Here is a 16796-nt window from a genome sequence, read left to right as displayed (position 1 = left end):
TGTATTATGGGCTTATAGGACTTCTCCAAGATCAAGTATTGGAGTCACTGCTTATACCTTAGTATATGGGCATGATGCAGTGATGCTTGTGGAGATTAACATTAGGTCCTTGAGGGTGAAATGCCAGGACTAGTTAAACTCTAAGCAATATCATTAAAGCATGTTCTTTGAATTAGAGAATATAGATGAAGCTAGAATTCTGGCATTAAATAATATTTTGTTCCAAAAGACAAAGGCAGCCAAAAACTATAATAAGAAGGTTAAGCATATTAGCTTTGATAAAGGTGATTTGATGTGAAAAACAATACTTCCAATAGGAATTAAAAACCATAAATTTGATAAGTGGTCACCTAATTGGAAAGGACCATATCAAGTCTATAGAGTTTTACCTGGAGGAGCATACCATCTGGGAAATCTAAATGGTTGTGTACATTCCAAGAAAATCAATGATAGGTATTTGAAGCCTTATTATCCAACTGTGTGGGAAACACAAGGAGTGTGAGAAATGCTAAACAAAAGAAGCATGAAAACACTCAAATAATAAATAAGGATTTCATTTCATAAAGAGTTAAGTACATGCAGTCATAGATTGGCTTAAAAATCAGTACAATGCTTCAGTTGTTCCCTTATAATTGATTCTCTACTCCTAAGGGATGTGAACAACTGAATGGTTGTAGCCATGTCTTGCTTACGGTCAGCTAGCCCTTGATTGGTAATCTGCAGCTTTGTAACTATTCGATCCAAGGCTAGGTTAACTACTGCTAACTCCTCTTCTAATTAGGCCTTTTTCTCCAAGAGCTAAATGCGAAACTGAGAAGTAGAGGAATGTTGTCCCTTCAATTTAGATACCTCAGTATGTATATGGGACACAAATTCCTTGTCTTTCAATAGCTTCTCTTCTGCAGCTTTAGTAATGGTGCAAATGTTGACATAGAAATCTATGGTAGCTCTTATCTAGGATAAGTGGCTTGAAATGGCCATATTGGATTGCTCAATAACTTTACAGCATTGGAGGAAACCATTCTTAAGTATGAGTCTTTATAAGGCTTCGAATGGGATCCTTGAAAATGATATCAGCAATTCCAAACAGGTACCTAAGTCCAATGGAGGCAAAGAAACTTTGCTGATGGTTGAAGAGCTCTCAAAAATTTTCAAGAGGGAGTCAGCAAGGACCAATGGCTCAGCTTCACTACTGGCTGCTAGAGTGGTTGAAAGTGTGTCAAAAAGGCTAGCCAATCGGGTTTCAAAAATGTCTATCTCTTCCACTAACATGGAAGGTGCAGAAAGGTCTGGAAGAGATAGTTGCATAGGGATAGGAGAAGGGTTGAAATGTCCCTGACAGTGTCTATAGTCTTGGCCACCAGCAGATCAAGGGAAGAGGGACTGGAGTTGGATAGTAGTGGTGGACAAGAAATTGGTAAGCTACTAGTATCTTCTCTGGAAGCACCAGCTATCACTGATGAGGTGGAAACTAGGGCCTTCTCGGGTGATGAAGGAGCAGCCAGGATTATAGGGAGAGTAACTTGAGCTGAGGTAAAGGTTAGATGAGATAGATATGGAGTTAAGCCCAGGCATAAAGAAATAGGGATGGTTTGCCTCAAAAAAGGTATGGAAAGTGTAGAGTTGGAAAGTGGAAGTACTGTCTGGATGGGCTCTATACTTAAGGGCACTTCGGTGTTGATCTTCTTCCTCCTTTTTGAGGCTGCCTCTAATGGCCTTTTAACTTCAAACAGGACAAAAGAAGCCATTGTCGAAAGAGGAGGAGGTGGAGTAACTGTTGCAGCAAGACAGAAAATAAGAAACAATGGTAAGTTTTATTGCTGAAAACTTAGGAAATGAAATTACTAGAGAAACTAAAAGAAATTACCAGCCTTAAAAGTAGTGGTGGTAATGATTGGAGAACTGCAAAGAGTATAATGTTTGACAGTTTGTTGCCTCCTTGTAGCTTCCCTTTGAAGTGTATCAGCAGCAACAGCTTCATTCCTTAAAATCTGCTGCTGTCTTATTTTCTCAGATCTCTGGAAAACCACCAATTCCTTGGATTGCTCCGTCTCTACTACTTTGGCAGCTGCCTGATGCGTAGGGTCGTCAATGAAATCAGAGGGAAAGACTGTTATTTTCTTCCTCCTCTTAAGCGGTGTTTCTCTAGGTACCTCCTTCTCTTTAGGATCAAGCACAAGCGTCCTTTTCTTCTGTTGTTGTCACTGCTTGTCTTTAAGAATGTATAGGGCTTGAGCCCTCTGAGAAGGGTCTACTTGTGAAGCTTCTGTATAAAAAAGAAGCTATAAGTAGATGAGCAAGACATTATAAAGAGAAGAAAAATGAGAGATGGAAGTGCATGCATTTCTTCGAAGCAGCCCTAGTGACTCTAGAAGGAGGAGGAGAGGCAGCATGAGCAGTCTCTGTGGCAGCCTGAGTAGGAGTTGGGATAGCAAGAGTAGTAGAAAGAATGATGAGCCCAGTCTCCTTCGACTTGGCCTGAGGCACATCTAGTCCCACTAATAAATCTTGAGAAAGGATAGTCAAGTGCACCTCCATATTAGCCTTCCACCAATTCTAGTATCTTTTCAATGTATCGCCTTGAGAAATGAAGGGTAAGTATTCAAAATCAATTAAGTCTTGTATCAACTTGGAGGTTGCTTTCTCCAATCTAGACCTTGGAACTTTCAGTTCTCTGCTTACAAGATTTGAGTTAGATTGGCTGCAGAAAGGAATAGGAATCCCCTGAGTGAATCCAAATTGCCTAGCAAATTGGGCAGGACAGTAGGGCTCAGAAATACACTTATAAGCTCTAGGATTCACAGTGCCAATGAAAAGCTCCCTCGGAATCAGAATGGAAACCCACATATCTTTGTATTGAGGCCTAGAGCAGGACTTGTCACCCAAAAAGGCCCTCAGCCAAGCTGGTCCATTGTTAGCTTCGAAAGGATAGAAAAATAGGCTAGAAGGGAAAGCTGGAAGTCGATGGAAAAAAGAAAAGTATAAGGCAAAATTGGAAGGGTAAAGGGAGACTTTGGCAAACTTCATGCCATAAGATATAGGGTCTGGTGATAGAAATCTTAGGCATTTAGAGTGCAAGTCAGTGAAGTATGCAAAAAGCTAGAGTTGAAGTATCCAAAATAGGCCTCCTTGATTGGCATCCATGGGTTTTTTTACAAAATTGAGAGCAAGTTCTGTAGACATGACCCAAAACATATGGAGCTAAAGCTACATTTTTATGCAAAACAAAAACTTTAGTGAGTAGAGCAAACTCAGACATAATCCTCTAAGAAGAGGTACAGAAGAGTAATTTACAAAGCCAATACAATAAAAAAGAAAAGAGTTTCCCATTAGTTATAAGACCTTCCCTTTTGTTCTCAGATTTGACAAAGTCACTATAGGATGAGTTCAGAGGAGGAATAGAAAAAGAGACATTAAGGTCAGGATAGTCTGGACCAAAGGGAGTGCCAGTAGGGGATAAACCTAAAAGGTGGTAGATATCAAGGACAGTAGGGGCCATCATACCACATCTAAATAGGAAGAAATTAAAAGCAGAGTTCCAAAAACAAAGAGCAACAGGTATTAAAAATGGATCCTCCGAAATAGTGAACCTGGATAGTTGAAGGGCATCGAAGAGGCAAAGTCCTTGGAGATCCAATGACCTAGTGGGAATAACTCGATCGTACAATTCTTCCCATTCTGGCCTTACTGTGGGCTAGCAGCGATGGGGTCAGTTCATCATCTAGCTTCCCCAATCCAAACCACCTTCATAGAGGAGGTAGTGATTCTCCAAACGCGGGTATTAAGTAGGAAGCTGAGTAGGGGCCTCCCTAAAAATGGGCCCAAGCACATATTCCTATTGCTCGTGATGACAGGGAATGAAAATGCGCCCATCGATTGCATTTTGTTTGCCAACTTTGTATTTCTCACACTCTTCAGCAATGACCCTCTTCAAAGCTACGGATGGGTCATGCGCTCTACAACTGGTACTTTCAAAGAGGAAGAAGCCATTAGCAAAAGTTTCGGAGGACGAAGCTGAGAAAAAGAGTAAAGAGAAAGAGAGAGTAATAAAAATGAAGGGTTTGTGTTTTGGGCGAGCAAGCAAGTTAAAAGCGCGAAGGGAAAGGGTTTTTTCAACCTTTATGTCCGAAAGATACCCAATCAGTCTAAATGGGTAAAAAGACCCGAGATAATTGTTTGACTGATTTTGGAACCCATATGAGTTTAAACCTTTGTCTTAAAATTCATAAGAGTCCTGAAAGTACAACATGAAAAGTTTCTTTCAAGGGTGATTGTTTAGGAGTGAAACGTATCTCAAACACTCAGATTGGCTTTGAAAACAAATATTTTGCTTCGAAGCTAGGATTTGGCTCCAAAGCCAGATGTCAAACATCCAACTAGGGCTTTGAGAGCAGGTAGTCGACTTCGAAATACATTTTGTGCCTAAGAATGCAAGAATGTTTAGGTTTGGTCTATTTCGAAGGGATTAGGGACTTGCTCTTAGGTTTTTTGTAAAAGACAAAATCCTTCGAAGTGAACTTTGAAGTATTCTGTAGCTGGAATTTGATTCTTATTTTATGTTTTAGACTTCAAAGTTGCAAAGCCAGTACCAAGTCAAGTAAAGGATCAAAATCCAAAAAGACTTGCCTGAATATGAAAAATTCCTTTTGGGATTTTCTTTCAAAATAAACCCTTTTTTGGAAAGTAGCATTGTTACTTTTAAAAATACTTCGAAACACTTAAAAGTAACTTTGATACAGAGGATTGGTCAATTCAAAGCTGTTAAATTATGTTGACCATGCGATTGGAATGAGAAGACCTGAGGCAAAGATTGTCAATTGTATTCCATAGTTTGGAGATATTCAAATCAAGCTTCAAGTATTCTATATTTTGGAGATGTTCAAATCAGGCTGCGAAGCAAAAATTGGTTAATTCGAAGCTCTAACTTTATTTGAATTGTGTGAATAAAATGGTCACAAGCATGCAATTGAAACATAAAACTAGATCATGCCAAATAGGGAAAGAAAACCCTAATTTTATTAATATGTAGGTAATTACATTAGAAAAGCCTACTTGGCTACGAATTTGATTTCATAATAATAAGAATAGAAAAAGTAACAAGTTCATTAAATTTAACCCAGTAGTGTTCAATGAACTTATGTTCTTTCTTTATTCTATCTTCTATCTTATCAAAGCTAGGTTGTTACAGTCGGGTATGCTCTTATTTGGTAGAAAAGTTGTTCAGCTTTCACCTCGAACTCTATCTCTTTCAAACCTTGCTCCATTTCGTCCATATTTAAATCATTCCAGTATGTTGAATCCTTATTCTTAAAGTCATCATATTCTTCAATAAGGTTCTCTGCTTCGTACTGAGTCTGAATTCGATTGGCTGTGATTTTGTCCAAAGAGTCACTGGTAGCCAAAGAAATTTTGTACCAATAAAGAAGGAGTGAGAGTTGATCCAAGAAAGCTTGAAGCTCTGTCTAGGCAATGGGGTTGAGAACATGACCCCGAGTCATAACATTACAGGCCCATTGGAAGTTCTTGAGAGGAATCTCATCTCCAAGAACATTGAAAAGCAAGTAAGAGAAGGCAGCAAGCAGAAGCTGAGCTTTGTATTGCTCAAATGCAGTTGGAAGAGTTGGAGGTTGGTAGGAAGGTAAAAACAGATTCTCGAAAAGAGTAAGTTTCAATTCTTCCATCCAATGAGGATTCTGAGGGAGAGAAGGTGCAGAGGGATCCATCCCGAAGGAAAGGGGAAATGGGAGGTACGCATTTAAGCCAGTTAGAAGAGCAAAGTTTTGTCTTCTTAGCCAAGAATGACGGATTATATCCCTGTGCTTCGTCTGGATGAGGGGTTGCTCGCACTATCTTCGCCACGCCACAAGCAAGTTGTCCTCCAGATTGTGTTAGTAATCAATGGGTATGTAGGGGAAACCACTGAGCTCTGAGTAGAAGGAGGAATAGAAAAGGAATCATCGAATTTGACAAATCGATGATAAATCCGCTCCCTTAATTGGGGTTCATCAAGTTTTGACCAACTTTCCTAGCCAGTGGACTGTAAGGAAAAAGAAGCGACTTTGTCCCATGCGGAGAGTGGTGGGACAGAAGAGGAGCTTCCAAGATCCATTTCTGCAAATGCTTGGTCCAAAGGTTTGTAGTTAGCAGATTCTTGGTCTAAAGGTTGGTAATTTGCAAAAGCTTCCATGACTTGTATAAGTGGAGGCGGATAGGTGTAACCAACAAATGCATTAAGCTTCTTTCGAGGCCTGCAATCATCTTCCAAAGACTCCTCGTATGCTCGATCAATGTAAGAGAATGTGTGATTGGCCATTGGAGATGTACTAGTCTTTTCGTCTACTCAAAGAATAGAAGTGCAAAGCACAAGGATTTAATGAAGTTCACTGCTTCATTATTCAAAAAACGATTATACTCCCAAAATATACTGAGTCCATGCACATCCTAGAGCGTGAGTAGATTGCATTAGTTCACTAATATCACGAAGTATTGGGTATATTAGTGCGAGGGGTAATGTTGGCTGTGTAATTTGTAAAAGCCAATCACAATTTAACACATGGTATGAAGAGGCCAATTTGGAGAGTTAATACAAGTTGTCAATCAAAGTCAGATATGTGGTAGTTCATATTGGTAATAATGGATCTACGTAGTATTGGAACAATAGAGATACAAGATGATGTGGCCTAACAGTTACTCATAAAGTTTAAATTCAAAATCAAGAGGGAAGCCTAACTGCAAGTGTGACTTAGTGGGACTGACTGTGAGAGAGCATGTTCATCAATCATGGGAGGACATTTCAACAGTTGGAAGCCCACTTCGACGATTACCACTAAGAAGTATAAGTAGCAAGGAATGCTCCCAGAATAAAAGACCCAGACTCAGACAAAAAAAACTAGTTTATTTACTTCTTATTTCCTTCTAGTTTTTACACTTTTCAGTTCTTTACATTTCTAGCACTTCAATTCCTGTCCTGCATTTCATTTCTTAGGAGTAGTTTCAAATAGTTTGTTGTTGTAAACAGAGGCTAGGTCAGATTATTGTAAGTTTTCATTTACTTAATGAAATTCAGATTCTGAAAATTGTTCTTCACTTATTATTGTTTACTAATTTCTCCTAAACAAGCTACCAGTAAAAGTTATCTTCATTGAGGCTGAAAGAACTATAACACAATCGTCTGATAATTTGTTGGCAATTAATATTCTGTAAGGACTAATTGATCATTACTGGTACGCTTAAATTTACATTATTAACCTTCGAAAGTCAAAAAGCTAACAAAGATATATATATATATATATATATGTATTTAAATATATTATTATGAGAAGCATTCTCTTTCTGTTCCAATTTCATAAGAAAAGTGAAGTGTTTGAAATGTTTGTATCTTTTTTTTTGCTCATTACTCCTCTGTGCACTTATTTTTCCCTAATTAAAACTAATCTAAGGTCTCGTTTGGCAAGTGAGTTTTTTAGGCAAAAAGTCAAAAAATTACTGAAAAAATCAAAAAGCCAATAACCTATACTAAAAAGTCAAAGATTCCCTTTTTTATTTATTTTTTTGCACATCTTTTCGTAAAAAGTTAAAAAATATCTCAAATATACTGATTTTTTTTACATCATATTTTAACCAAAACGTCAAAAAATTACTAAAAAAACTTGTTTCCAAACGAGGCCTAAATATGATTTTAACTAATTTTATCCTTCTAAATCTTTCATTTCCCCCTCCTAAACCATAAATTCAAATGGAGTAAGTAAATACCAAAGTATAAGATGATTCTTTATAACCTTTTTTTAAAATACATATATATATATATATATATATATATATTTTTGTATATAAATTTTTTTATTTTATTATAATTATAATTTCAATATGGTTTTTTTTTTTTTTTTTTGAATGGTGGCTTTCCAAATCCACACACACTTTTTTGACCAGTGGGATGTCCCCATGGGACGATCTACTTTACTCATTTTATATCACACACTAGTACTCGTACTAGTACTAAATACTAATAATAAGCAACAACCACCAAAAACCTAAATAATAGAATATTAGTATAATCATTCATTTGGTCATACTCATACACATGGCTGGCCTGGTCCATCCGATTCCTCTCTCCTAATTCTCGATCTGGAAAACGATCCTTGGTTGCCTCTGTTCTGCTTTGTTGTGGGTTGAGTTGTTGATTCATTCATTCATGGACTCATCAGGAGGTGATGATGATGATCAGCAGCAGCAATCGCCGCAGCTGCTGTCGTCGGGAGGAGGAGAGGAGAAAATTATGATGATGAATGAGGGAAGTCCAACTCCAACTCCTATTATTGCTCCTCCTCCTCCTCCTCCCAAAGCTGAAACTTCCAATTTTATTGGGAAGCATCGCATGGCTGCCGCACTAGCCCACCTTCAACACCAAATCCAAATCATTCAGGTCTCTCTCTCTCTCTCTCTCTCTCTCTCTCTCTCTCTCTCTCTCTCTCGTGCATATATATATATATATATATATATATATATGTTAGGATTGATTAGTAAGTAAGAATTGATGCAGGAAGAGCTGGAGGAGCTTGAAACATGTGGTGAATCATCTCTTGTTTGCAAAGAGTAGGTCTTGCTTACTTTTCTTTCCTTCTTTCTTTCTTTCTTTCTGTTGTACTTAACCCTCTCTCTCTCTCTCTCTCTCTCCGCCTAGACTCGTATCAACAGTGGAATCCCTCCCCGATGCTCTGCTTTCTGTGTAAGATATATTTCTCTCATATATTTTACGCTTTTTCGCTTTGTGAATTCAAATAACAAATGCTTTTTGATGATTGTTGGGTTTATTGAAACCAGTTTTTGGAATACAATTGTCATATCCAATTTTAAATTAGATTGGTAAGAACATATATATACATATATTTAACCTTAGTTATTTCATTTCTATTTAAAATTATTCCAGCACATTATTAAACATTATTTGGTTAGAATGAACGTGGAATAAAATTATACAAACTAATAAAAGTTGACAAGCTTTTCTAAACATCATTTTGATGTTTTAGTTTGGAAAGAAAATAATGTTAGTTAAACAATAACAAAAAAATCCCAAGCAAATATAATTTCCCCCAAAATTTTGACCACCATTGTATATTATTTGTGACAGAAAAGCCTATGTTGCCATGGCAACATCACCAACCAAATATTTTTCAGGCACAGTATAAAACAAATGTTTAAAATATTTGACAATTGTATATATTATTTTAATCAAAGTCAAAACTGCCAAGCCAATTAATTAAAAAAAAAAAAAAAAAAAAAAAAAAAAAAAAAGGTCAATACTGGCAAGGCATCAGCACCACCCTATTTTACATGTGTGACTGGTCATGAAAAAAAAAATTTAAAGTCAAAAAGTTTTAAAAAAAAAGAAAAAGAAAAAGAAAAAAAGTGCTGGGTATTAACTCAAGTGATGGTTGATTTGCAGGACCAAAGGTCCGGCAGTTGTTGGTTGGGACAGGTGGTTCCATGGCGCCCATGGCTCTCGTGGTCGCAAACGATGGATCTAAGCCCAAGCCCCCCCTTTTAATTCTATTCAATTCAAACCGTGAGGGGGAGGAACTGACTGAAACAAGCTACATGTATGTGAGAGTGGTTGTTGAGAAAAATGTGTACCGGAGTGCTTAGTTGCCGATAACACTTTCGTAAAAATAACTAACGAATATGTGCCTCAACATGTTATTTGGGATTGTGTTTGTTTGTTTTTTTTTTGTAGGGTATTATTGAAAGAATAATACTATATGCATCAATTAAGATATCAATTAGTGTACTAATCGATGATATGACATAATTTAATAAGTTTTTGGTATTTATAATTTGTATAATGAGTGAGATCAATAATAATGTCGTAACATATGTTGGTACATTAATTGATACATATAACACTGCAGTTATTGAAACTAGAACTCACAATAAATATATACTAACTACACCTACTCACATCATGTCTTGCTTACTGATAACCCTGACCTACCTATCAATGAAATATAAAATTTTGGGATTTTTTTTCTTAATGCCCCTCTTTAGAAAAAGTTATTTTCTTCATACAACAACAGGACCATTCATTTTTGTACACTAACCCCTCATCTTAGTTCTCATATCAACACTATCATCCTTATTCCTCGTACAAGGTTTCGAAAGTAATTGTTAGAGTTTCTTTTGAGTTTAATTAGCTTAGAATTATTTGAAAGTGAGGTATTATTTTACGGTTGAAATGTATACAATGTTCCAACTCTAATTCACAGAATAAATTAATGTTGTTCAACTGCATTTGGCCGAACATAAGTAGTTTGCTTAATTATTTGGACATTCAACAGAATTCGACCAAACTAAGTTTGTTCAGCTGCAATCTGTCGAACAAATCAAGTTTGTTAAGCCATGGTTTGCCGGACAAAACTTGAACCTAAAAATGGAAAAGGCTTAAAATCACAATTTTCCATCCAATGACAAACAACTATTTGACTAGAGTATTCTCTGATCACCCTCCTAAAGCAAACTGCTACACAATTATAACTTTAAAAGAGGACTAAAATTTAATTATATTCAATTTGTGTGCACACGTGCATTTTCAGGAGAGACTTGCAAGAGGTATCCAAACTCAATGGGGGTCTCAACAATTCAATGATTTAGGAATAAATAAGAATTCACACACCTCGCGTGAATTATTGAAGCCAGAGATGGAGATGACCGGATTGCAGATAGAGAGGGTTGAGGCTTGGCTTCCTCAATCTCATACTGGTACTGGCAGGAACTCCCCAGTTTCCTACCAAGCCAGCATGAGGGTTTTCAAATGCAAGGATCCTGCAGCACATAGTTTTAATTCACAAACTGCAACCAATTGGCCATATATGCCAAGTCACATCATCAGTTAGTCTTACATGGAAGGTGCAGAAGAGAAAATATCATCTGAAGCACAGAGCATCCACTTGGGATCATAACAAAATGTTTCAAGAACAACCGACTGGAAAATGCATTTGATCAAGCTACAATTTTGAATTGTAAAACAAGTAAATGATATTAATACTTTTTCATGCTTGAAAAAGAAGAATTTCACAAACCTAAAGAACAGTTATATGCATAACAAGCATTACTAGTACATTCGATGATCACTATGTAATCGGCAAGACATGTACATTAAGCGACCGGCTAAGCAATCGACTATTTTGATATAACTTTACCAATACCCAAAACTGTCTCACTGACCGGAACCCAAAACTAATGTGTTTGAAGCCGAGAGCTCGCCAAAAAGGAAAAGAAAAAAAATACATAGTTTTCCTTTCCAAGATGTGGGCGATGTTACAAAATGACGCAATGCACCAACACTTCATACAAATGACGCCTGCATTCACAAAATATACCAGATTGCTGGAAGGGAGCAACCCACAAAACCCAATGTTAGCCTTACTGGTTCTGCTCATTTATGAGGAAGCAAAAATAACCAAAAAGCAAATAAGGGTAACAGGAAAATGTAAATACAAAAGCAACACACTTTCCCAGTTCATGAAAAATCATTTCTCAATTCCACAATGTATATGGAACATACAGATCACTTTAATGCAGTCAAATCTCCAGGCAGCAAGAACTCAACTTTAAGAATTGATTTATTAAGAACCACAGTTGCTCAGTTTTCCATTTTTTAGCTTTTCATTATTCCTGCTCGAGCTACTCGGCTAACTCTAGAGTACAAGTTAGCTTGAATAGATTACAAAAGTAACAAACTAGGTCACTAAGAGATGATATTAATGACCACATTAAAAGCAATATATATCTAATAACCAATCAAATAAATTGACATGACTTTTTCACTAGGAAGCACGGATACGGATACGGGATACGGATACGATACGATACGGATACAGCGATACAACAAAATTTGAAAAATTAGGATACGGGTACGGCGGGGATACGTTCATAAAAAATATTATTTTAACAATTTTTTGTAATGCAATATGCATAAAAATAAAACCTAAAGCAAAAGATAACTTGATAAAGAAGAAAAATTCCTATAAAACTAAGAGTCTTCAAGGTCAATAGCTTCAACTTGTTCCCCTTCATCAGTGAATATCACAGACCTTAGCTAAAGCCAAAAAACCATTCTTAAATAAAAATTTCAGCAAATATACTTTTTTAAGTCATCAATGATAGCCTAGGAAGCACGGATACGGATATGGTGATATGGGGATGTGGATATGGCGATATGTCAAAATTTGAAAAAGTATGATACAAGTACAGCGGGGATACATTTGTAAAAAAAAGAAAATTATAATTTTAATAATGTAATATGCATGAAAATAAAACTTATAAATTAATAAATAAAAAGAGGGATTCCTATTAACCTAAAAGTGCTCAAACATTCATAAAACATCCAAAACTAAAAGCAAAAACAAAAGCAAATGCAAATTAAACATCATCATTACATGCCAACACCAAAAAAAGAATGAGAGCAGAGAGAAGAAACGTGAGAGAGTGAGAAAGCGAGAGAGAAGTGAGAGAGACAACAAGGATACATCAATTTGACAAATTCTATTGCTTCAACTCTCACTATATTCCTCTTATCAAAGAACTAAATAAAATATTATAAGTAATATGTAACTTCGAGTATCCGATACTTCAAAATTAAGTATCCGATACTTCAAAATTAATAAAAAAATTAATTAAGAAGTATCCGATACTTTTAAGAAGTATTCGATACGTATTCGCGAGTATCCGAGGAGTATCGGTATCTGATAAGTATCCGATGCAGATACGTCACCCTTTTTGAAGTATCTGTGCTTCATAGCTTTTTCAGGCCTTAATTGAAAGACCAGATGGACACGTTACTTTTTTGGTTTAAGTATAGGCTAATGTGCATGAGAATTCTCATAGCTAAGTCAATCGGTCACCTTTCCTTTTCTCATCTAAAATTCCACGCTTATTCCGCTGACAATGTCTAGCAAGTGTAAGATAACGCAAGAGGGAAATCAATGATGTGCAACCCCCCCCCCCCCCCCCCCCCACAAAAAAAAAAAAAAAAAAAACAAAAAGAAAAAGAAAAAGGCTCATCGTAAGAAATTTACAATTTTTGTTGTTAAAATTTGTGGTAAAAGTTAGGTGTGCACTCTAAAGTGGAAGTTGTACTTCTTGTGTTGAGCAAAAAGTTATATTTTTTGTGGTGAGAAAAGTAATGTCATTTTATAGTTTGTTGCAAAATTTTGTGGTGGTTATGAAGGGCATACCATATACACCCTTTTAGCGGTGCACATAGTAGCATCTCCCCAATGCAAGTTCTCATATTTACATACTTCTCATTATTTGACTAAATTTGCTGGGTCAGTATACCATCAGCATGAATAATTCAAGCAAGCATTTTTTGTACAAAATAAAAGTATACCTAATTATGCAGGAATGCCAGATTTTTTTTGTCTCAAGTGTGTATCTGTAGCCATTTTCGTTGTCTAGCCATCATGCCACAGTATGGTTTGTGTCCAATACAAACCAAACCAAAAAACCCCTACCTAGCACCTAAATACTCGCAAGGAATTTCCTCTGCAAACAGCCGTATAAAGTTGTTTGCCTCACCCAACCAGAAAATGAAAGCCACTAACTCCAGTGTATAAGAAACAACTCCACCCATTGTGCTAACTATACCACAGGTCTCTCTGAAAGTGTATGTTTATGATCACACTTTGCATGGCTCCAAACGTTGTGCATTATCCACCCAAAAGAAAGTATAACATGTGATATCAACACTACTTCAGTTTCACAGGTAGGATTGGAATCAGAATTCCTTAGACAAAAATCATTGTGCTTTCTGAAAGAATAGCTCTTCAAATAGCCACCAAATAATTCAAGTCCTGGTGTTCATGACAAAATCCTTTCTTCCAAGCATTATCAGTTATGACACAGGTTTCTTAAAAAGTTTTAGCCATTTTCGACATAATTATGAGACAATATGAAAAAGCACCAGCATGCAGCCTTCATCATTGTAATTGGGGCACTAAATTCAGGCACCAACTAGGATTCCAGGTCTCTCTGAATGTGTGTTATATTTACATAAACATGCCCATCATAGACAACAAACAATTAATAAATCTGAAGACAACAGAAATGGAAAGAATTTGGAAAATTTAATAACATCTCACCTCCAAAAAATACGTTGAAGCTTCAGTCCCGTCCCTTCCCAGTAGAAATATCATAAAAGCATTGATCATTAAGATGTCATGCATCCTAAATAACCTGAGATGAAATATTTGAAGTCAAAAGTGTTCCACGAAACCCTTCTTCTGCCTGTTGCACCTCCATCTTTTGATCAGAAAGTTCATCTGTGGAAATTTAACATTAGGCAGCTTACAAATTATCAATAGGCATAATGGCACAAATGGTTGGTTCAAACAAAAGAAAGTAGGAAATATATTTCTAAAATACAATCTTGCATTATATGCTTGAAATTAGCAGACAAACTTTCTCAGTCCCCGCAAAGACAATATTTCAGAAGTGAAACCACAGAGCTGGTGTTTGTTTGTGCCTATAGGGGGATGAATAGGCCAAACTTAAAAATAACAAATTTTAAATTACCAATAATTATTTTAGTTCAACTTCAAAATTCAATAGTGATTGTGAACAAGCAATCCACGAAAATAAATAAAGCAGAGATGCACAAAAAAATTTCGTGGAAACCTTGAGGAGAATACTCCCCAAGCACAAAAACCACGGCCCCAACAACCTGGAATTTTCGGCTTGATCTGCACTTTGTGGCTCTAATCCTCTCAACCTCTTGTGATTCAACAACACTCCACAATGAACCTCGCCCCAATCTCCACACACTAATGGTTTCCTTACCGATGAATAAAGGTGGATGAGATAGAATAGAATATGCTCGTGAGGTTTTTATTGAGAGAGACACACAGAGAGAGAGAGACTTTAACTATATGATCTAAGAAATTCTTATTTCTAGATTAAGGAAAACATGGACTTCAATTAAAAAATCATTCAATAAGGCACGGAGGCTATCAAGACTCGAGAACACTTGAGAACCCGAGGCTGCTCAAACTCATGCCTCTATAAACGTAACACACTTGAGTACTCAGGGCTTCTTGAAATCATTCAATTAAAATTTGTTTTCATTATACATTTTAAGCTAAAAAGTTACAAAAAAAAAAAAAAAACTGTCGATTTAAATTGCTTAGGAATATGACAGTTCCTTCTCCTCCTCATTGCATTTGAGTAGCCTTCATATTCCTTTTTACAGCCTTCATCCCATTTTATGTGTTGTTTGATCATGCATACAGTTTAAGAAAAGGGAGCCGCTAATAGCCCCCACCTTCTTTATTTTTCTTTTATTACCAATTTACTTTTCTTTTTTTTTTTTTGATAAAACTCTTTTATTACCAATTTACCCTAACATAAAATACCAATTTTATCGTCATCCCTATCCTCCCAAATCCAAATCCAAACTCTACCCAACCCACCACCTGCAGCCACCCTCCCCAGCCTCTTTCCCACTGGTGACCACCCCCCCCCCCCCCCCCCCCCCCTCATTTTCCCCGAAAGCCAACCTACAACAAAGAACATGAAAGAAATAACAACAAACAAAATATAAGTGGAGGGTATTTTTGGGATTATGTGGGGGTCCAAAGAAATAGAGGTGGGGAGCAATTTGGATGGTGGGGGTCCAAGAAGTGGAGGTCCTAAAAAATTAAGTGGAATACCCTTCGTCATATTCTATGAAGCACGGATACTTCAAATAGGAAGACGTATCCGTATCGTATCTATTGGATACCGATACTCCTTGGATACTTATGGATACATAAGTATCTGATACTTCTTAATTAATTTTTCATTAATTTTAAAGTATCGGATACTTAGTTTTGAAGTATCGGATGCTCCAAGTCACATATTATCGGATACTTCTTAATTAATTTTGAAGTATCAAATACTTCAAATCACATATTACTCCTTTTTCAAAATTAGAATTGTATCATTTCTTACATAACATCATAATATAATATAATTGCAAGAATAAATAGAATATTTTTACAATATTTTGCTTAGTTTTTTTTATGAAAATAACATAGTAAGCTAAAGTAATAGAATTCATCAAATTGACATATATTCATTGTATCATGCATGTCCCCTATAACTACATAAAAGTAAGGATTAATAAGATAATATAATAATAGTAAAATTAAATATCAATAAATAAATAAACAAATAAACTTGCATAGAATATTTTTGACTAGTGCAAAAGGAAAAAACATAGGGTCAAGTTGTGGATTGTTTTGATATTATAATATCAACATATTAGACTTGATATTAAAATAAAATATTAGCAAGACCTATTGAAAATTTAAAAACTAAACTAGCTACTGCTTAAAATTAATACTTAATTCTTAAAGATTAGTATTTTGCATCATAAAGTTACTGTGGTTTCTCAACATTTTTGAGCTTATGTGTAGCTCACTACTAACACTTTATTTATTTTTTATTTTTTTATTTTTTATAAACGTATCCTAACGATACCCGTATCTTACTTTTTTAGGTTTTGCTGTATCGCCGTATCCGTATCCGTATCGTATTGTATCTGTATCTCGTATCCGTATCCGTACTTTCTAGGTCATATTTGATTATTTTTTCGGAATTGTGATTGTAATTAAATTTTCAACATACATATCAAAAGGGGTAATATGGAAAGATAATGATTAAACTTTGCAAAATTCAAAGCTAAGACACACAAAATGGGACTTAAAAAAAAAAAGGAAGCAAGACACAAAATAGGGGGGAGGGAGTAGTAACGAAAGATATCT

General features: G+C 35.9%; 2 protein-coding genes across 5 annotated transcripts in view; one reads left to right on the top strand and one right to left on the bottom strand.

The window, feature by feature from the left end:
• Nucleotides 1–7888: 7888 nt before the first annotated feature.
• Nucleotides 7889–9776, top strand: LOC114287427 (guanine nucleotide-binding protein subunit gamma 1). The gene is made up of 4 exons (XM_028230763.2): nucleotides 7889–8422; nucleotides 8540–8592; nucleotides 8681–8725; nucleotides 9443–9776. Exons 1-4 carry the CDS (start codon nucleotides 8192–8194, stop codon nucleotides 9522–9524), a joined length of 411 nt encoding a protein of 136 aa, XP_028086564.2. The 5' UTR covers nucleotides 7889–8191; the 3' UTR covers nucleotides 9525–9776.
• A 748-nt stretch (nucleotides 9777–10524) lies between these two features.
• The window catches only part of UBP26 (ubiquitin-specific protease 26), a 28311-nt gene continuing 22039 nt past the window's right edge, over nucleotides 10525–16796 (bottom strand). For 2 of the 4 annotated variants that reach the window (XM_082901214.1, XM_082901218.1), the window contains 2 exons: nucleotides 14136–14315; nucleotides 11004–11379 (listed from right to left, as the gene is read on the bottom strand). In XM_082901214.1, coding sequence (XP_082757340.1) covers nucleotides 14221–14315 — 95 coding nt within the window. In that variant the 3' untranslated portion in view covers nucleotides 11004–11379; nucleotides 14136–14220. Of the gene's footprint in view, nucleotides 10816–11003; nucleotides 11380–13819; nucleotides 14026–14135; nucleotides 14316–16796 lie in introns of those variants that run through there. The other 2 variants (XM_082901217.1, XM_082901215.1) reach the window with 2 other exon arrangements.

Source organism: Camellia sinensis, chromosome 13, assembly GCF_055761805.1.
Source record: "Camellia sinensis isolate YWXY chromosome 13, ASM5576180v1, whole genome shotgun sequence".
NCBI classification, from domain to species: domain Eukaryota; kingdom Viridiplantae; phylum Streptophyta; class Magnoliopsida; order Ericales; family Theaceae; genus Camellia; species Camellia sinensis.
The sequence above is the reverse complement of the archived record's forward strand: the minus strand, read 5'-3'. Positions and strand labels throughout refer to the sequence as shown.

Bases quoted from the DNA above. Each gene is read 5' to 3' on its own strand.
- LOC114287427 (XM_028230763.2), top strand. From the start codon at position 8,192: ATGGACTCATCAGGAGGTGATGATGATGATCAGCAGCAGCAATCGCCG. The intron at 8,593-8,680 runs GTAGGTCTTGCT...CTCTCCGCCTAG, and splicing joins TCATCTCTTGTTTGCAAAGA to ACTCGTATCAACAGTGGAAT. The intron at 8,726-9,442 runs GTAAGATATATT...GTTGATTTGCAG, and splicing joins CCCGATGCTCTGCTTTCTGT to GACCAAAGGTCCGGCAGTTG.